Source organism: Rousettus aegyptiacus, unplaced genomic scaffold, assembly GCF_014176215.1.
Source record: "Rousettus aegyptiacus isolate mRouAeg1 unplaced genomic scaffold, mRouAeg1.p scaffold_m13_p_6, whole genome shotgun sequence".
NCBI classification, from domain to species: domain Eukaryota; kingdom Metazoa; phylum Chordata; class Mammalia; order Chiroptera; family Pteropodidae; genus Rousettus; species Rousettus aegyptiacus.
The window spans coordinates 96,994,919-97,015,147 of record NW_023416309.1 but is presented as its reverse complement, the minus strand read 5'-3'; the positions used below and the strand labels follow the sequence as shown (position 1 = coordinate 97,015,147).

The following is a 20,229-nucleotide window of genomic DNA, read 5'->3' as shown; positions in this document are numbered from 1 at the left end:
GACAGAGATGGCACTGAGGCCAAGCCTGCCATCTTTGACTATCCTCAGGCCCCCACCCCACTCCCGAGGTGGCTTGTGGATCTCTCTCCTTACCTCGCAAGATCACCTGGTCTGGATGGAGTGGTACCTCTGCCATCAAGGAGGCCCCAGTCTGAAGGAGCTTCCAACCTAATGAGGTAAACAGGGGCCTTACCTTAGTGCCCCTGAGCGGAGGCCCAGGCCCAGCCTTTAGCAAGTGTCCGGTCTGAGGAGAAGACAAGGCTGTGTCTTAGGTGAGCCCCTAGTCTGATGGAGGAAACACGGACCCTGCTCTGGGCTGTGCCCAGTCTGAGGGAAGAGGCCTTGCCCTGGGGGCGTGCCCTCTGAGCAAGTGGCCAGAATCAGCAGGGTAGAGTCAGCCTAGGGCTGGTGAGGAGGAAACACTCGCTCGGAGAGACAGCATTGGGCTGGGACAATGCCCCACCCCTGTCCCACCCAGGACAGCTAACACCCTCTCTCAAATTCTCTCCCCCTGGGGAAAGCTCTAGAAGCTCTACTGGGAGCTGCTGAGACCCAGGCTCCCGGCTTCCCCCTGTGCAACATCTCCTGCTCGCAGGTGAGCTCTCCTCCCCCAGCCCTGACGGAGGTCCTTTAATTAGATTCTGACTCGTTTACCAACTAAGTGGCCTTCCGTGGGTTTTAAATCTGCACAAATTGGTTTGTATTTTTCTGCCTGCATGAAGCTGTGACTGGCAGTGCCCCGCACCCTCCCCTGCCTCTCGGCTCCCTCTGGGCTCTGATGGCTCACCCCCAGCCCACCTGGAGGCTGGGGCGCGGGGAGCAGGGCTCTCTGGACATGGGAGTGGAAGAGACCAGAGGGGGACGAACAGCCCTGTTTCCCCTCTTCCTGCCTAGCCTGGGGGAAGGGTGTCCACTCTGTAACTCTTGTTAAATTACTCATTCTCTCTAGTCCTCAGTTTCCCTTGCTGTACTTCGAGGAGAATCGACCTGACCCAGGCCCCTCACCGGGGTTCTGTGGATCAGTGCTGGGGGCTGGGGAGGGGACATCGGGTGTGTCACCAGCCAAGGACCACCGTGCCTTTGACACCCTTTGCCTTCCCCGCCTTCCCCTCACCACTGCAGTGCCAGGTAGTGGTCCGTCTTGGAGGGATGGGTCCCACCTGGCCTCTTCCTTCTCTCAAGCTCAGGGGAGGAGAGCTGACCTTCTCTGGGGACTCTGACGACAGCTTGCCTGGCCTTGCCCCTACCTCTTAAGTGCCCCTGCTCCCAGTTACCAGGAAGTCACCTTTATTGTCTGACCTCCTCTTCCATGCTTTCAAGTCTTCTTCCTCCCAGGCCGCCCTCCCATGGGTTCCCCTTCCCCATCTTCTCTGTCTTTCCTTCCAGCCCGGACAGGCTGTGCTGAGGTGGCTGACAGTCAGGGGAGGTGGTGCTGGGTTGGTGGGGAATGGGGAAACATGGGGGGCAGCTGTGGGGTTTCTGGTTCCCCTCTTTCCAGGAGTTGGACATGAAGCCCCGGCTCTAATTCTCAGTCCCGTTGCCTCCTCCCCTCTGATTGCCCTTCCCCCCACTGCTCACCCCACCTCTGAGGCTCTGGTTGGAGTGACAGGGAGACTCAACAGGACACTGGGCATTAGCAGTTTGGGGCGATATTACACAGGAATGTTTACAGAAAGCCAATTGCCCGGAAAATGACTTTGGTTGTTGCGGTATGGGGCGGAAAAGATGGTTTTAGAAAACAGACACAGATGGGCTTCTGCTCCAAGAACCCACAGACAGGCAGTGGGGATGGAGGGGTACAGGCACGCAAGGAGCCCAGAGAGAGGGGCGCCCAAAGACAGAGGCCGATTCCTTCACAGGAGGTGGGACAAGAGATGACCCTCTCATTTGACCCAGGTGACTAGAGCCTCTGCCAAGCTTGACCTGTGGCCTCTGACCTCCAGCACAGTGTGCTTCATGACTGCATCAGGCACGCAGCAGGCACGCAGCAGGATGGAGTTGTCAGGCACAACTGATGGTGGCAGTTGCCTCCGGGCCCCTCCTGGGTGACTTGGGCTCCTCTTACTTTGGCTGCAAATGGTGGGACTGGGGGAGCCTCCACCTGCAAATGTGTGTGTTTGGGCAAGGCACTTTGCAGTCTGAGCCAGGCCCTCCACTCTTCCAGAAATCTCCATGCACTCCACCCCTTGCCCTGCCCGCAGGCCTCACTGGATTTACCCCTGACCCCTCCCTGAGTTGGTGCCCAGCCCCCCACCTCTGCCCAGGCAATGGATGGGGACACACCTGTGAGTCCTCTCAGTTCCCCAGGGAGGGACCTTGACCAGCCTCCTGATCTCCAGGGGTCCTCACGACAGGGGCCCCAGAGTCTTTTTCTCTCTTTTCCATGGCTTTGCTCTTTCCTCTGCTTTCTTCCCTTCCTCTCTCTTCTTCCCTCTCCCTCCCCCTCTCCTCTTCTCCACATTCTCTTCCTCTGAAGATGATGTCATGTGTGAATGTTGCCCATCAGCAGCCAGAGAACAGAGTAGATGGTGACATCTGGGTAGAGATGCCAGGTGGGGATGGGCTTGACGGCTTACCAGACGGTGTCACTAAAACTTGGAAGATCTTAATTCTCATCATGAGTTACAGTGATCTCATGTAGAAGAATGCAGTGGAGGATAAAAATAAATCAGGCTCATAAATAAACGTGGAATTTGGAATTGGTGGAACAAATAGCAATGTCACCCTCTTCCTAAGCACCTGCGCCTTGATCTGCAGCCGGCCACTGGGGGGCTCCCGCCTCTTCCCCCATCCCCCTGGCCTGGGCAGCATTCCCTTCCCCACTGCCCAGGTTAGGTTAGGAGGGCTGAGCTGAGGGTGACCAGAGCTCCCCTTCCACACCCTTTCCTTCTTATTCTGAGCTGGATTTCACTAGTCCCAGACATCTTCCGTGTAGTTTAAATCTCGGACTCAAAAATATCATCGGCCTTGCACACTGAGGGTCCTTGGAGAGATGGTAAAGCTTCCAGCCCCAACTTATCTCTGGGGCTCCCCCAAGCGCTATCCCTCAGGGGGGCCTTCAGTCCTAACACCCACCCCCTCTCCAGTGTACCCCAACTCTGCTCCTCCCCCAGGGCCTCCCCCACCTTCCTCTTCCCTTAGAGCTCCCTGCCTCTGCCTCTCTCACAGTCTTTCCATTCCTATGTCCCTGCCCCGCTAGAGCTCAGTCCTGCTTTCTCACTCAAGTCCTCTCGGATGCCCCAAGACCCCTGCTCCCCTGCCACTGAACAGGAAGCATCGATCTGCTCAGGGCCGCGGTGCCTGGAGTTCGTTGCTTGCTAGATTGGAATCGATCTCCTGGGCTTTTCACTGGGCTGCTCAGTCCAGAGAGGGTCAGGGACACTGTGAGGGCTTGGTGGTGGCTGGAGCAGGCGCGGGGGTAATGAAATGGGAAGGCTGGGCTAGGGCCCAGCAGCTCTCTGCCAGGAATGCCTTTAATTCAAAACAATGTACTTTCACTTCCATTGTCTTGCCAGCTCCTCACTCAGCAGCACACAGGGGCAGGGTTTAGAGGTTAACATCCCTGTCTTGCAGATTAGCACCCTCAGGCTCCCAGAAGAAAGAGACTTGTTGACAGAACGGATAACCAAATGATGGCTAGCCTGGGGCCCTGAGGGAAGGAGCTGACTCTAAACCCAGGGTGTCCCTGGCCAGTTTTTTTGTTTTTTTTTTTTCTCCTGGTGCTCTGACTTCAAGTGCCTGGGCTGGCTCAGAGAAATTTATCCATGCTGGAGCCATCAGAGCCCCCATGGGTCTCTTTCTCCTAAAGGTAATAGGGGAGACCCCTAACCCCACTTGGGTCCTGCAGAAAGAAGGGAAATATGCACAGGGCAGAGAGCAAAGACACCCCGGTTACACAGGCACCTCACCTCTTTCCTCAGCTTAGTTTCCGTCTTTGTTAAATAAAGCCAAGGATCCAGAAGGTTCTAAATAGATTCTAAAGCTTTTCAAATCAAAGCCCATCTTTCCGGCTACCCTGCAGAGACAGCAGTTGTCTCTCCTGCCCCCACCCCTGTACACCCCAGGACACAGCTCTTGCCTCACCCCTGACCTGGAGGAGGCAGGGAGGAGTTAGTTCTTGCTCACTGTCTGCTGGAGCCTGCTCAGCCGCCCCCTCCCCACCTCTGCTGCCTGTGTGAAATTTATGGGACTGCAGTCATCAGTAGGGCTGCATGCGAGCACACGTCCACTCTCTGCAGCTGCTTCCCCTCCACTCTGCCTACTGCCTGCTCTAGTAGCTGGGACCACTCCCTGCCAGCCCTGCCTCGGCCCCTTTACTCAACCAGGAAGAGCCTGGGCGACCCTGGACCTCCTCATAGTCCCTGCCTGACTCGGGCAGGCACACTGTCCCACCTCAGGTGCCCTGCTGTCACCCCAGGAGCCAGGGAAGAAAGTGCAGGCATGGAGGATAGGGTGCGGAAGAGCAGCTCTTCTGGGCCCAGGAAGGCAGATGAGCCTTGGAGACATGTCCCAGTGTGCCTGTGTGTGCCCAGAGCCCCAGGAGGGCATGACAAGCCTGTCTGTCTGGCACAAGGGGAGAGGTCCCTCTGGCTCAGACAGGGCTGGCCTCTAGAGCTGGGGTTCCGGCAGCAAGGCTGTGGGCAGAATGACCCCTGGGCAAAGAGGGGGCTATGGAATGTCCAAGGTCCTTGGCCACAGAGGGTCTTTTCTGCCCAGTTGCACCCAGTGAGGTTGCAAACCTCCAGCTGGTAGCAAGGGTGAATGGAAGGAAGAGTTTAAGGGTCACGGGAGGCAGCCCTCTGACTCTGGTTGGGGCTGTCTCTCCAGTATCCAGGACAACCTCATCCTAGATGATTATCAGATCACTTACTTCCTTTCAGCCACTTTCACTGGCCACCTTGGGAAGCTGCCAGCTCCTCAAGGACAGGGACTCAGTCAGGAGCCGTCTTCACGAATTTCCTCCCTATCAGGGAACCTTGCACTATATTAACTCGATATGTTTTCCATTACTCAGTTTGAACTTAAATAAATATACTTGAAAGGAAATATTACCTCTCTGCCACCCTGAGGAATGATATCCATGAGATCAGTAGTTCAACCTTCTGGCTGGGGGTTTTCTAGTCCTTATGAAAATATAGCTATTAAGCTATAAAACAATGTTTCCCCTAAAGGCATCTTTTGTGTGTCTGGACTTCACTTCGGGAAACACAACAGAGGGTGGTGACCGTGGTGAGAGGGACAGATGCCTGGGGGAGGGAGAAGAGAGGGACCCCAGACCCAGCATCAGGGTAGGGAGACAACAGGTAAGTAAGAAAGAGCACCTAATGCTAGGGAGGCTGTCAGTATTTCATCAATAAATAATTGTCACCTGTCACCTGGAGAGGAAAGTGTGGGGGGGAGAAGGTGGGAAAACCCTAATAGGTATTGGGATCAAATCTGGCCTCTATCAATCACTGTGGCTTTGGGCATGTCATTGGACTTCTCCAGCCTCGGTAGCCTCATTTCTGAAATAGGACCACAGTAACGCACCCCCCCCCCACACACACACACATACATGCAGGGGTGTTGGGAGGCTTGCGGGCCATGATAATGTCAGTCAGGCCCTTGGCGGCTGCAGAAATCTCTGTCCATGGAAGCCACTTTTCCCTTGGTTTTGGTGGGAGATACCAGGTCCTCTTGGGCTCTATGCCCCAGATGTACATGTCTCAGCCATAGCTCAGGGAGGAGTGTGTGTTGGGTGAGGGGTGGCTTTTCCTGAAATGTGGCTGAATTTCTTCTTTTCTTCTCTGGTGGACAGGAGGTGACTGAGGCCTGGCAGCAGGCCTGATGAACAATGGCGTAGTAGGAGCGGGTTGATGAGGGGCTGGGCTAGATGGAACCTGGCTAGGTCCCAGAATCTTCAGCCTCCTCTTTTGACCCAGTTGGCCTTGTGAGTCAGCCCTGGTGTGGGGGTGCATGTGTCTGCCACAGTACCTGACACCCCAAACCTAGACTACACTGGAGGGTACAGTTTTGAGCCTGGCAGATTGTGGGGGTAGAGGTATGCTGGGAAAATTTTTGTCTCCCAGTGAGAGTGACTTGTGGGGACATGGGACAGCAGTCTGTTATATGCCCAGGAATATGGCTGAGGTAAGCCCAGCCACTGCTCTTACCCCTGGTACGGGTGACACTCTGGAACCACTGTCCCCTGATGGGCTGTGGGAAGGTCAACATTGAGGCTAGAAAGAGGGGGACAGCAGGGCTGGGCCTGAGGAGGCCTGGAGCCCAGGGATGGTGGGCATGTGGGGAAGGGATTCAGAGTTCTGGGTGGGGACCTCAACCCCCGGCCTTCTCCATTTATTTATTTATTTATTTATTTATTTATTTATTTATTTATTTATTTTTTGCTTCTGTACTGTCCTTTGTCCCCTGTGTGTCCCTTATAGGTCTTGAACTTGTGTGTGTTTAGGAGACTAAAGCAAAGGTGGGGAGGGGTTATGAGAGTGCCTCGGCGGGGAGGCTTAGGCCGTCCTGTCTGCTTTCTTTCGCCTCTGAATGTGTCTCAGATTCATCTCTCATTGTCCTCTCTGTGCCCAGCCTTTCCTGTCTGTCTATCTGTCTGTCTCTGGAGAGGGAGGGGAAAGAGGGTCCTATGCCCTAGTCCCCGGGCCTCCATCTCCCTGGGAAGCCCTGAGTGTGACCTTTGCCCCCCCCCCCCCCCACTATCCTAGTCCTGGCTGCTTTCTAAGCCAACCAACCCCCAGCATATAGGACAAGTGTGTCCTGGACATACTAGTCTGAGGGAGGAGGCTAGGGTCCTCTATCTCTCCTTAGAGGATGCTCTTGAAAGGAAGACAGCGTAGGCTCCTTTCCACATCTTTCGGGAAGCATCTAAAAGGAAACACCCCTTCCCATACCTGTTCACACTAGTGTTAGGAAAAAGAAAGGGGATGTGTGGCTAGAGAGGTGTTCGGGATCCCTACTTCCAAACCCTCCTTGGCCTCAAAGGACAGCACCTCACCTGCAGTCATTAACCCTCCAAACCCACCTGCCCTTGCCCTCCGCCCTCCTTCGTGATTTGGGCTAACCTTCCACCCCAGCTCTCCTTCTGCTCCTTCTGCCCCCTAGTGGGGGGTGGGCAGCCCTTGCCTCACCCCATGCTCCTTTCTCCCCCGTCCCCTCCCGCCAGGCGTGGTCCTATCCATCCCCACAAGTGACCCCGATGGGGGCTGGGCAGCCCCAGGCCGGACTGCACAGTGACCCCCTCCGTGTCCCCTCTCCCCTCCCGCAGATCCAGAGCGGAGCAGCCCCCCCATGCTGTCTGCGGACGATGCCGAGTACCCGCGGGAGTACCGGACCCTGGGGGGCGGGGGCGGCGGGGGCAGCGGGGGCCGGCGTTTCTCCAACGTGGGGCTGGTGCACACGTCCGAGCGCCGGCATACAGTGATTGCCGCGCAGAGCCTGGAGGCGCTCAGCGGGCTCCAGAAGGCTGACGCCGACCGCAAGCGCGATGCCTTCATGGACCACTTGAAGAGCAAGTACCCGCAGCATGCCCTGGCCCTTCGGGGTCAGCAAGACAGGATGCGAGAGCAGGTGAGTGGGGTCAGCTTCGGGCTGCGGGCCGGGGCTGGGGGATACGTCCAGCCTGCAGGACAGCTGGCCTGACCCCGAGCTCCTCTGCTCCCAGGCTCATTCAGATTCTGAGGGGCATCTGGGGCAGAGAAGGGGGAATGGAGGAGTTGGGAAGTTGTCCTGCTTGGCCTTTTCTGGAGCCTCCAGACCTCTGTTTGCAGTCCTGGGATTTGGAACAGGGGAGTCTGGTCTGGCAGAGAGAGCTCAGCCTCCAACTCAGGCTGTTGGACTGGGCAGAGGAGCAGGAAGGCATATCTTGGAGGCCAAGGGAGGGATGTGAAGGAAGAGGGGAGACCTTGGGGACTGACTTCTGAACCTGAAGGTCCATCCAGAGGTGAGGTTGAGACACTTGGAGTTGGCGCCCAGTGGGACCTTCAGTAGGCTGGGTCTGATGTGTACCCAGGCCTGGCAAGAACAGAGCCTAGAACTCCTGGGACCTTTTTCCTCCCCCGCCTTCCTTCCCCAAGACTCACTGTGTGACTTTGAGCTAAAGGCCACCTCTCTGTGCCTTGGTTTCTCTCCTGCCATCATTAAGGCTTAGAGAGGAGTTGGGTCTCTTGCCTCTAGTCCAGGACCTGTCTCATCTCCTTCTATAAGGGAGAAGGGATGTTTTTATTATCAATTTCTCCCAGATCCTTGGGGTCCTGGATGCATCTCTCCATCCAAGTATGATCTTCTTGTCTGTAGGAAAGTTCTTTCTTGGGACTAGCCTCTGCTTACAGTTCTACGTTGATGAGGTACCTACTTTGATAGCTGCTGAAACTCAGGCATTGTCCACTTTGGGAGAAGTGACCAAAGTACATCCAATCAGCATCCTTTCAATAGACTTGGGGTGTCAGTCCTATGCCTGTCTTGCTCTGTCCTCCCTGTCTAGGTACCTCTGGGTGTGGCTGGAGAAGGGAAAGAATGTCCTTACCCCATCCTCACTGCAGGGAACAAGGACACAAGGCGCATTTCTGGTACCTTATCTGCCCTCTGATGTCACCTCAGGTTCTGTCTGGCCTTTGCCTTTTCCCAGATCTAGAGTCCTGCTGGGAGCATAGTTCCACTTGGGATAAGGGAGAGTTACAGACGAAGGATCCCCCTCAGCGGGTTCCCTCTGTTTGCTGTGGCCTGGGAGGAGGGGCAGGAGTATTTGCGATCTCGATGGGGTGAAAGGATGGTTAAACTTAAATACCAGGGGTACAGTCAGTTGGGAGAGGGTTTGGAAGAGGGAGATCAGGTGGGGAGGCCTGGTCAGGGAAAGCTTCCTGGAGGAAGAGGTAACTAAACTAGGCTTAGAAGGATGAAAAAGGACTGAGTAGGTATCAAGAGACTGTTGTTTTAGAGGGTGGGTGGATGAGAAGGAGTTGGGGAGGGGAGGTGAGCATAGGCCTGAGCATAGTTGGTTTGGGGACTGGCACAGAGGTCCACCTGGCTGGTGCAGAAGGCTCAGGGTGGGGGTGGAGGGAAGTGTGAGGGAAGACTGGAAAAGTGGGGCCAGATGGTGGTGGCTAGAAGGGTCATGGTTGTTTTTCATGGTGAATAGGAAGGGACAAAAGAGGGGCTGGAGGCAGGAGGAGAGGAAGAAGTGCACATGTCATACACGACAAAGGGAAGAGCATGGGAGTTGGAGGGAAGACTGAGCAAGGCTTGTTTGCTGCCTGGATCTAGGAGGCAAAGCCAGAAAAACCTGGGTGACAGGGAGATGTTGGTGCCTTGGGGAGAAATGAGAGTGTTGGGAGGGAATGTTTGGGGTTTGGGGGACAAGAATATGGGTGATGAGTTTGAGGAGTGGGTAGGGTACTCAAAGCAATGTCCGTGAGGCATCATTTGTATAGCTCAGGACTCTGAAGGGACCACAGCTTTAGGAGGAGGGTTGAGTACAATCAGGACAAAATAGATGTGGGACCGGGCACAGAAATGTGGTCACCGAGGCAGAATGGAGTCCAAGAGGGAAAGAGGGTCCATTATAGTAGGGGAAGGGGAAACCAGGAACAGTTCTGCATTGTGAGGAAGAGGAGAAAGGCCCAGCAGAAGGGTTCCTTGAACTTCAGAAGTCAAGAGGGATGGGGAGAGAGAAAGCCTTTGGGACTGCTCAGGATCTACGGGTCCAGAGGGGATTGAGAGCTTGTTTCTCATGGTGTGGTGAGGTAATGGCTAGTTACAGAGGAGACTGAAGGTGGTGAGGGAACAGGACACTTGGCTGCAGACCTGTCTGGGAAGGTTAGGCCAGAAAAAGATGAAGACAGCCTCAAGGGGCAGCAGGCCTGTGAGAGAAGATGTGGGCACGTCTGAGGGCCTCATCTGTGTCTGGCGTGTTCTCTGGCACCAAGCAGGCACTCAGTAAATACTGTGAATGAATCAAAGCACTGCCATTCACTCTCAAATTCATTCCTTTATTCATTCATTCATTCATTCCCTCCCTTAGAGTGTAAGTGGGTAGGACCTAGGGCCAGTTCGCTTGCCGCGAAATGCTTGGTTACTAACTGTAGTGCTCGCTCAGTGAATGTGGAATGAGTGAAGATGAATGAATTTGAGGATGCTGAGGGGGAAGAGGGCCATGGGGGAAAGGTCCTGGAGGAATCAGAAAGGGATGGGCTTTGAGCCTTAGGTGTGGTGTGGCCTTGGGGCGGGAGAGGAGAGTTGCTTCCTCTGAGATGGCAGGGAAGAAGGTGCTGTGGGACAGAGGCACACAGGGGAGAGGACCCCTGCGCGTGGGTGACATCTTCAGTGAAGAGGGAATGAAGAGCTGGAGGAGGGAAGAGGTGAGGAGCAGCCGCCTGGCAGAGTGCACAGGGAGACAGTCAAGAATTGAAGAAAAGGACCTTAGGAGTATTTGATAGGGAAGGCCCTCCTCTAGGCTCAGGGAGCCCCCAGTCTGACAGGAAAGAAACTTCTAGAAACAAACTGAGGGCTCTAGTTAGAGATCAAACTTTGCTAAGGAAATAGCCAGTGTTGCAGGATCCCACTGTGGTGTGAGCTCTGTGCCAAAGCTTGCCCCAGGAATGCCCTTTCCTCCCCATCATAGCCCCCAGCGGCTCCTGCCCGCTCCCCCTAATGGGGTGTCCCCCCCTTCGCACACACAGGTTGGCGGCTGGACCGTGGACCCCGTGTGCCTCCTCAGCTCCCTCTGCTCCCACCTCCATGGCGACTCCGCCCCCTCCGGGGCTGGCCAGCCGGCCCAGGTGAGTCACCCACCTCCACCCCACCCCCCAAACCCACGGCGAGTTTGGCTTTGGGGAGGATTTTTTTTGGAAGGGGGATATCCAGTATTTTTATTTTGCATCCCTTTCTCTTAGGTAGGGTCCCATTTTTCAGGGTCTCCCCCTGATTGCCCAATTCCTGCTATTCCCTCCCCAAACCTGTGGCAAGGTTTGGCTTTAGGGAAGGAAATTTTTGAGGGTGGATACTCAGGTTTTGAAAAAATTTTTTATTTTGATTTTCTTTTTTCCCTTTAAACTGCTATCCCTCCTCCATCTTCACTCTTATCAGTTTTCAGGAGTCTCTTATGCCCTGAACTCAATTCCCACCCCACTGTAGATCATTTCATTCCCCTATCCCCACCTCACCTTCCATCTCTGAGCAGACACAACCTTCCCCTGATGTGTTACCATCAGGAAGTTCTTCATGATGTCTCTTTCCCACCCTTCTTGCTATGTCGAAGGCTCAGTTTCACATTTTTAAGAGGATGTTGGCATCTGGACATTTATTCTGCTTCCCCATCAAGCCTCAGTTTCCCTGACAGAAAGATGTATCTCAGCTTAGACAGGGGCACACTTAGACAGGGCTTGGGCTCCCAGCTCAGACCAGGACATTGCCGTGGAAGAAAAATAGGCATCTGAGGCTCAGATGGGAAGGAGGGGCCAGGCAGTCAGCATTGTAATGGGAAAGGGCAGCCCAAGGGGGCCTGGACTTGAGGGTGTTCAGCTGTAGGAGATGGAGGAGGTGCAGAGGCAGGGGATTCAGTGGATAGCATGGGTGCCAGCTTCACTTCCTCACGCACCCTGCTTTCCCTGGGGAAGGGCGGCAAACCTTGACTTTTTCAAGAATTAAGAAAAGAAAAAATATGACTGCCTAGGGAAGGGCAAGGCTCCAGACGTTTTAGCTGAGTGAACTCAAGTCTAACAACAGATTGGCATGGCTTGACATCACTCACAGGGCATTCGGCCTACTTCCTTCCCCAGCTCTCTGCTCCATCCTGACTGAATGTTGGGGAACAAAGATGTGTTTTCCCCCAAGGCTGGATGGCAAGTGGGCCAGAATTGTCCTAAGTGGCCAAGTATGTGTGGAGGTTAAAATGGGGCTGGGACAGGGATGGCAATGGGGCAGATAGGACAGGTGCACTGTGCCTGGGGCATGCAGAGGCCCTCCCTAGATGGAGTGTCTTGAGGCTAGATAGGGCTTGGGCGATGAAGAGCAGTGAGGCTGGACTTAGTGAACTCAGTTGTTCCAGGTCAGGGGATTCTGGGCCTGCCCACATCTCAGAGCCTGGAGGGGTCTTGTCCTAGAACTTTGGAATTACTGAGAAAAGTGGCTGTGCCCAGAATTTTGTCATCACTTGATACTTAGTGCTTATCACACTTTGCATTCCCCGCAGCTGAGTCTGAGGCTCCTTTTTGTAAAGAGCAGGGCCAGAGACACAGCAGAGCAGCATCAGAGGCCAAAGAAACAGGCATCCTAGGCCTTCCAGACTTGTCTAGGAATTGAGTCATGGGGGAACTAAGAGGGCCACAGTGCACAGCTGAGACTGGTGAGGAGAGGCCGTGCGTGGGCTCAGAGGGTGGCGGGTCAGGAAGCAGGACTCTCTCCTCCCCCCACCCTAGGCCAGATCTTTGGGGGATGGGGGGCTGGAGAGGACCCTGGGAGGAGACCAGAGGTTAGCCTCCAAGCCGCAGCCCCTCCCCCGCTTCCACCAGGCTGTCTAACCTCCCTCCCTCCTCTGCAACCCGAGTCCCGGGCGGAGGGCCGGCGTATCGGGTGACCGCGGCGACGCAGCCACCAGCCTCTGCCGCTCCTCGGCGGGTCTGCGCCCGCGGGGCCGCGCCGGGGGAGGGGGCCGGAGAGAGGATGTGCACGGCGGCGCGCCGCGCCGCGCCAGGTGGAGTCGCGGTTACCGAGGCGACCGGGGCCCGGGCCGGCTTCGCAGCGGCTCTCGCATTGCAGCAAAGGGCACCGGCAGCGGCGGCTGCGGCGGCTGCGGAGGCGGCCGGGGGAGGGGAGAGCCCAGGCGGGTGGGAGTAGGGGCTGCCCTCCCTCCCCCGCCCGACGCGGGACCTGGGGCTGGGGGCCCCGCGTATACACCTGTGGCCGCAGGTAAGAGGGAAAGGAGCGGCTGCGGGGGCCGGGGTCGCCGCCTCGGGTTCTGCGGGGAGCGGGGGCACGGAGGTGGGGAGGCCTGCTCCGCGGCTCCGAGGGGCCGTCCCAGGGTGGTGGGTGTGCAGGCGGTTGCGGTTCTGGATCCCTGAGAAACGCCCCCTCCCCTCCCCCACTGCACTCGCAGCCTTCCGCGTGGGCCGGGGCCCCACCCCGAAATGCTGCGGGAGCCCCCTCCTCCAACCTCCAAAAGTCATGACCTTCTCGGGGTGTGCCCTCTCCCCCCTCCCTCCCGGCGCAGCGCAGGTCCCGCCCCCCACCCCCACCGAACTGGGAAAGGATAGAAGGTGAGGGTGCCAAGGGGCATACCTGGGGGTGGATCGTGCCAGTGCGTCGTGGTGGGAGGTGGCGCCCTTGGGGCGCGTTACATAGCCCCAGCCAGGAGGGCGGTGTTTACGTGGACGCGTGTTCACAGGAGTTGAGAGGTGGGTGTGTGCGCCAGTGCACGCAGAGCGAGGGGATTAAGGAGATGCTGTGTGACCCCATTGGTTGTCTGGAGGCTGTGTCTGTAGGGGCTCGAGGTCACGGAGGAGGTCACGCACTCACCTAGCCCACAGGGGATGTCTGCTCAGGGGAGGAGAGAGACCTCAGCTCTGGCTGGGCTGAGGCTCCCAGAGGGCACAGCCCCGCCCTCCCAGGGCACAGCATGGGGGAGAAGGGACCAGCTGCAAGCGGAGGGAAGAACCCCACTAAGGGCCCCTAGGATGGGGGAGGGAGGGAGTTAACTCCCAAGCCCCCAGAGAGAAGAAGCTGTTTTCTCTTCCTCCAGGGAGTTCGAGGACTCCCTGGCCTTGCTTCCTTAGGTCTCAGAGTTCTCCCCTATCCCCCTTCTAAAGCCTTGGATGGAGGGTTTCCATCTTATCCTCTTGGAACACCTCTCATTTTCACAGGCTCCTTTAAGATTCTTCCCTACAGTTATCACAGTGGCAAGGTCTCTCCTGCTCAAACCTCCTTTTTGTTTTGCCTCCTCACTATCCTCTGGGAAGGGGAGACTCCTCTCCCTTGAGTAGAGGGAGGGAGACAACTCCCTGGCATTGGAGGTTCTTGCTTGGGCTGGGGAAGAAGACCTCTCCTGGGCTCTTCCTGCCCTCTGCCCTCTTTGGGAGGGACTGGATTCCTGGTGCTGGGAAATCCCCAGAGAAAGGGCCTAGAAGACTGAGCAGCGTGGCTGCCAGGGGAAGGAGGGAGTGGTGCCAGATGAGAGTATTCAGAGGTATCTCCTTCCTCCTGTGGGCTGGTCCCATTTTATTGGCGCCCATTCATGGTCCAGTATTTGTTGAGGGACTGCTATGGGCACAGCAGGAGGAACAGACAAACAAGGAAGAGGGTGAGAAGGTAAATGGTGCTAGAGGTTGGATGGGGAGAGCCCCACTTTAGTGAACAGGTAGGAGCCCTCTGCTGTCACCCAAGGCTGTCCTATGGGTTTAACACCCTGGAAAGTGAGAGTGACAGGGTGAGGACAGCATCCCCAAGGATCTCTCCCCGCTATGGTTTTCCCCCAAAGGATACTGAGTTGCCAGGAGACTGTCTCATTCCTGGTGGGGCCAGCATGGAAGAGGATCATTTCCCCCACTTTCCAGAGAGGATGGAAGGCAGGATTCACTCAGTGTGCTCTATAGGCCAAAGTCTCAGGACTATGATCACAGTCTCATTCCCAGTTCTCCAAGCACAAATGCAGCAACTCTTTATCATTACCCTCTAGTGGGACTTGGCCGGCCTTTGCTGTGGCCTTTCCCGATGCCACTGGGTCCTCTCACTGGCCTCAGCTTGTGACCTCTCCCTTCCAAATCTGACTGCCCTGTAGATGTGTCCAGCCTTGGGACCCCAAGGCAGGCTTTTGTTGAGGGCATAGCCATTGTGGCTGTAGACAGGTGTCATTCCTGTTTCCCTTCCAGAAGCACAAGCTGGGCTCCAGCCATCTACACGTACTGAGTTGGATGTGTTGACACTGGGGGCTGGGGGAGGTGGGGCGTCTTCTGCCTCTTTTGAATCTCTAGAGAGTGGATGGAGGGCTTCCATCTTATCCTCTTACCTGACACATTATGTCAGGGACATCGAATGTCAGAGACGATGGTCAGGGTGGCCAGAGGCACCTGACTTGGCTAGAGGTAGGAAATGAGGGATGAGACTTCCTCTTTGTATGTGTGTGCACTCCTTTGTGTTTCTGCAGCTGGTATGTGTACGTACATACATATGTGTGAATAGGTATCCATGGCACTGTGTGTTTCTGTGACCCTGTGGGTTTCTGTGACTGGAGTGGTGCTTGTGACAGTGTGTGTGAGCAAGTTGGGGTCCCGTGGGGGGTGCGTGTTTGCGTGAGTAGGGGTGATCTGTGCATGAATATCTCTGTCTGAGTTTGTTTCTGGTATTGTGTCTAACCACAGAGGGCTTCTCTCTAAGTGCTTGTGTCCCTTTGTGGGTGTGTCTTGTTGCTCTGGGTGTGCTTGTGGTGATGTCCTTATCAAGGATGTCTAAAAGTCTGTGTGTACCTTGGCGTGGGGCCTGTGTATTGTGAGGCACTATGGGTGGCCCATGTGTACACAGTGTAATGGTGGTGGTGGATGAGGGACGGCACCTTTCTAATCTATCACTATTGGGACTGGAGATATGATTCTCATCATAAACCTTTCTGTACCCTCTGCCTGGCTCTGCTTACCCTCAGCATGTCCACTCCACTGCTCCCCCTCCCTTTTCCTAGGCCACAGGCAGCTGTGGCTATAGCCTGTTATTCCGGCCCCTCCCCTCGGCACTTGTAGGCATCCCCTGGCACCCATGGAAGTGGCACATGGCCATAAATTGTTCCTGGCACTAGCTAGGGCATAGACTTTGCTGTCCCCTTCACCTGCCTGGCATATAGCTATTTTTTGCATTTCTGGGAGTCAATGCTGGAGGGAGAGGAGGGGATAGGGATAGCCTTGGCGAGTGAACCTCTTGACCCTAGCCCTAGCCTGGCATCACTCCCACCCTAAAGGTCTAACTCAGGGAAACCCTCCATCCCAGTAGCACCCCTCAACTCAGACCTTGTCCAACTCCTCTTTGTCACTGAAGCATTCACGTGGCCCAGGACACTCTGGTGTTGTGTTCTTCTCCCATTGGGGCCTTCAGTGTTCCTTTCCGCTGCCAATGGCTCTGAGGCTTGGGGAATCTTGTTTGCTGGTGCCAGGCACCCCAGGGCCAGGCCATCTGCTGCCTCTGTCTTCCTGCTGAGGCTGGCACCGGTCAGCAGGGTGCCCTCAGCTTTGCCAAGAACCAGCCCAGCCTCCGGGCCACTCTTTCCTGTCTTTAGCCATCTGGAAGGGCCTTCTGCCCTAGGTTATTATAAATGAGGAGGAATCTGAGGCCCCCCATTCTAGGGGTATAAGGAACTCTCCTCTTTTATTTATCCAACACCACAGGGTGTTGCCAAGGCTCTCAGTCTCCCCAGCACCCTCTGTTTCTCAAGCCTCCCCGTCCATTGCCCAGTGCTGTGAGGTGACTGGCATCTGTCCACTTTTCTCTATACTCCGGGTCCATCATAGTAACAGGCCACCCTGTCCGGGCCTTGGTTCCCAGACTCCCTCTTCTACTCCCTGCCCCATCTACCCTCCTGGGGTCTGGTTCCAACCCCACTCTGCTTCACTCACTTTCTGCTGGTCCAACCTGTCAAGTCTGTATACTTTCACTCAGCATTTAAGCCCACTCATCCGGCCCCAGCTCCTGCTTTGCAGCCTGATCTTTTACCTTCCCAGGCCCTAAACCCCAGCCAAACTAGAAGATTGACAATTCCCTCAATACATTCTCTGCCTGCCTGCCCCAGGACACTTGCCCACGCCCACCCTTCTGCTTGGCATACCTTTACCCAATCTGAGCTGTTCATTTTTCAAGACTTAGATCAAATGCCACCTCTTCCAGGAAGTTTTCCCTGGCCCGTCACAACCAGATGCCATTTCTCTGACCCTGCTGCTCCTATTCATCTCTGCCAGTATCTCGTGGGTTCCCCATATCATGGTCATCTGTGCCTTTTCCCACCTGTGACACTCTGAGGACAGTTACTCTGACTAGGATGTGTGGCTTGTAATCATCTGGAATGGCTCTCTCCTGCTCCCACTGGCAGGCCTGGCACTGGCTCAGGGCCATCCTGGGTGTCTGTAGAGAAGGGGATGAACCAGGCATAGCATCCTTCCTGCTCCTGGGAGGGTGGAGGGCCCATGTCCCAGGGCTGAGTGCTGAGCCCCTGCCCCTATGCTCTCCTCCCAGCCCCTCATAACCATCTCTTCTCTTATTTCCATCAGCAGCCAAACTACTGGAGTTTCAAGGTCAGTGTGTGGTGCTTCTGCTTCCGTGGCAACTGCATGTGCTTTCCCGCCCTGCCCCTCCCTGCACATGCTTTGCACAGGGGTGTGCATCTGCACGGGATCTTCTGGTATGGGTGGAGGGCCTTGGGGCTGCAGGATGTGGCTGCTGCTTTAAGAGAGTCTGGGTTCACCTGCCAGGGACTTTTGGATCCAACATGGGCGTTTGGGCCGCTCCTGCTGGGGATCTGAGCTGGGGATCCTCAGGCTTCCCCAGGCCACGAGGGGCATTTCGGAATGAGAGGCTGCCTGATACCTCCCCAGCCTGGAGAGACTGCTGGCTCTGAGGCAGGGTCCTGGACCCCATGATCTTGTTTAGGGCCCTGTTCTCTGAACTCATATTTCATCTTCCAGGGAGGTCCTGTGACTATGATGGGTCTTCATCCGTTTCTTGCTTTCCACTATAGGGAGCTGGTCAGTGCCAGGCAAGAGAGTCACAGCTCTGCACTCCAAACCTGTTGCTCAGGTGGAATGCTAAACTCAGGGATGCATGCCTTCCTGCCTCCTCTTGAGGGTTAGGACTATCCACAGCTGGAGGGCTGTCTGCTCCTCCAAGGGCATCCTGAGGAACCCTGGGGAAGAACCCTTGGGCACCTCCTCCATCTTCCCTGAAACCAGGCCCAGGGAAGCTAGACTGCTGCTGGTGTCCTGGAGTCTCTGGCCTCTCAAGTCTCAAGTATTATAACGGGAGCTGGGAGGCATCCATCCGACTCCCCAAGTGTCATCTTGCTCCAAGCATTCCGTTCGCATACATTCTCCCAGAGAGAAGTCCTTGAATCAGAAAATCCTGGATTCATAGAATCATGGCATCAGGTGTAGCCTTTTTGGAGGAGGCAGTAGAGTGTTAGGGTTCAATGCCTGAGAGCCAGACTATCTGGTGGTTAATTCCAGTCTGCTATTAACTAGCTAGGTGACCTAAAGCAAGTTACGTAATCCCTTCGGCCTTGGTTTCTCCTTTGTAAAATGGAACAGCAGTATCTGCATCATAGGTCTGTTGTAAAGAGAGAAGAAATGAGATACTGCATGTGCCAAGCACAGTGCCTGGCTCATGGGGAGCCTTACAGGGTAGCTTACTTCATTTCTATTAGAATCACGCACACTGACTTGATTCCCAAATCAGAATCACCTTGGGAATTTGTTGAAGATCTTGAACCCCAGGCCCCAACCCCCCGAGATTCTGACTTAGGTCCTGGGAAGTGTTTTTAGAAACTCCCAAATGATTCTGCCTACTGCAGACAGGGCTTGGGAACCTCAGATCCTAGTTTGATGGCCCCCTCTCAGGTTCCCTCTGCCTGATCTTTGACCAGGAGTCATGGCTTCTCCTGGGAACACCTCCAGTGACAGGTGCTCACTGCTTCCCGTGGCAGCTCCTTGCCTATCTTTGGGGAGCTCTGCTTGAATTACTGTTTTGTTCTCTTGCCATCTCCCTCCTAACTGGGAAGTCCTTCTGGGTGTCTCACTTTCCTCTGCCCTGTAGTCTCAGCCCAGGAATGGAGAAAAGTGCTAACAGGCTTTCTTCTCAAGAGGGTTTTCTACAAAGGCCATGAGAATGAAAACGTGCCCACGGGGCCAGGATGGAAACAGGAACCGGCAAGGCAGGGAATGTGGGCATCTCTCCCCCAGGGTCTCCTGGGCAGAGTCCCACCTTTTCAGCAGTTAGCAGTCCCAGGGATTCCTGCCCTCTTCATTCTGGTCCCTGTTCCATCTTCTTACTGGTACCTCATTTGTGCCCCCCATGCACTGTGGCCACTCCCTGCTTTTCATCCCTGCTAGCTGCTTATTCTGCCTGAACTCTGTAGCCCCTCATCCATACTTGCCTGGAAATCATTGACCTTCCAGTTGCCTGGCAACCCCATGACCACCTGACCAGAGCTGGTTCCCCACACTGCCTTGGGCTGAGGTGAGAGAGGGGCACAGTCTGGCACTGGTGATCTGCCTAGCTCTGAGCTGCAGGGTCCAAAGTCTGGGAACGGGCATCCCTCTGATGACTGACCCCCTCCCCCCAATTCCTATACTGCTTCCCTCCTCTCCAGACCTGGTCAATGCATTGTGCTGGAGGCTGGATGCCCCCTGAGATCTCCAAATCTGGCCTTCCATATCCCCAAGCCCTCAAGGCCACTGTGGGGACACCTGGGCACATTGCCCATCAGAGGAAAATGCTCTCTCTTTTCAAGAGTGCTAATTCAATTGGAACACTAAATTAAGTTAATATGAAGATGATTCATTAGGGGTTAATCAGGATTTAGGGAAGAAGAGGGCTAGGAAGGAGAATAAATGATTTCTTTTTAGAGATACTTCTACTTTTTTTAAAAAAAATTATAAAAGTGATATATTCTGATTGTGTGAAATTCGTTCAGCAGAAAAATGTATAAAGTAAAAGAAAAACCTCGTTAATGGTTTTGAGTGATTTGTTTTTTAAAATAGGCAATTTATTTTATGAGAAAATACAATTGGGTAACATGACTTTTTTCTTGATAATATATATATGTAATAAATCTATGTACGTAATGCACATAACATAGAATGATGTAGATCTGATTCATTACCTTTCTTAAATGAATGTCTGACAACAACTAGGTTTGAGGGGAGGGACTGGGGAAGAATGGCAGGAGCTGTGGCCCTAGTGACAGCCATAGCCTTCAGCCAAAAGTAGGCTATTAAAGTGCAGTGGAAATCATGGTGACCCCTTCCCCAAGGAGAGAGTAATCAAACTATCCTCGAGGCAGGGAATGGTCACTGGGAGACATCCTTCTCTAGCCCTTGCCAGATATCACCCTTAGCTGTAGCTTTAGGGCAAGAGGCTGCCATGTTAGGTTCTGGGGGAGCCCTTTCCGTGAGGCTAGCCTGTTGGCTATATGGCAGCATGTACCTTGCGGGGAGGGGCTGAGGCCTGGCATTTATGCCATGCGTGCCTGTGGATTACACTGGGCTT

At 55.0% G+C, this 20,229-nt stretch overlaps 1 protein-coding gene across 8 annotated transcripts in view; it reads left to right on the top strand.

The window, feature by feature from the left end:
- The window catches only part of SRCIN1 (SRC kinase signaling inhibitor 1), a 63,928-nt gene that overhangs the window by 17,023 nt on the left and 26,676 nt on the right, over positions 1–20,229 (top strand). For 5 of the 8 annotated variants that reach the window (XM_036222102.1, XM_036222104.1, XM_036222103.1 and 2 more), the window contains 3 exons: positions 7,271–7,572; positions 10,680–10,778; positions 17,238–17,261. In XM_036222102.1, the coding sequence (XP_036077995.1) occupies positions 7,271–7,572; positions 10,680–10,778; positions 17,238–17,261 (425 nt within the window). Of the gene's footprint in view, positions 1–7,270; positions 7,573–10,679; positions 10,779–12,814; positions 12,907–17,237; positions 17,262–20,229 lie in introns of those variants that run through there. The other 3 variants (XM_016164764.2, XM_016164763.2, XM_016164766.2) reach the window with 3 other exon arrangements.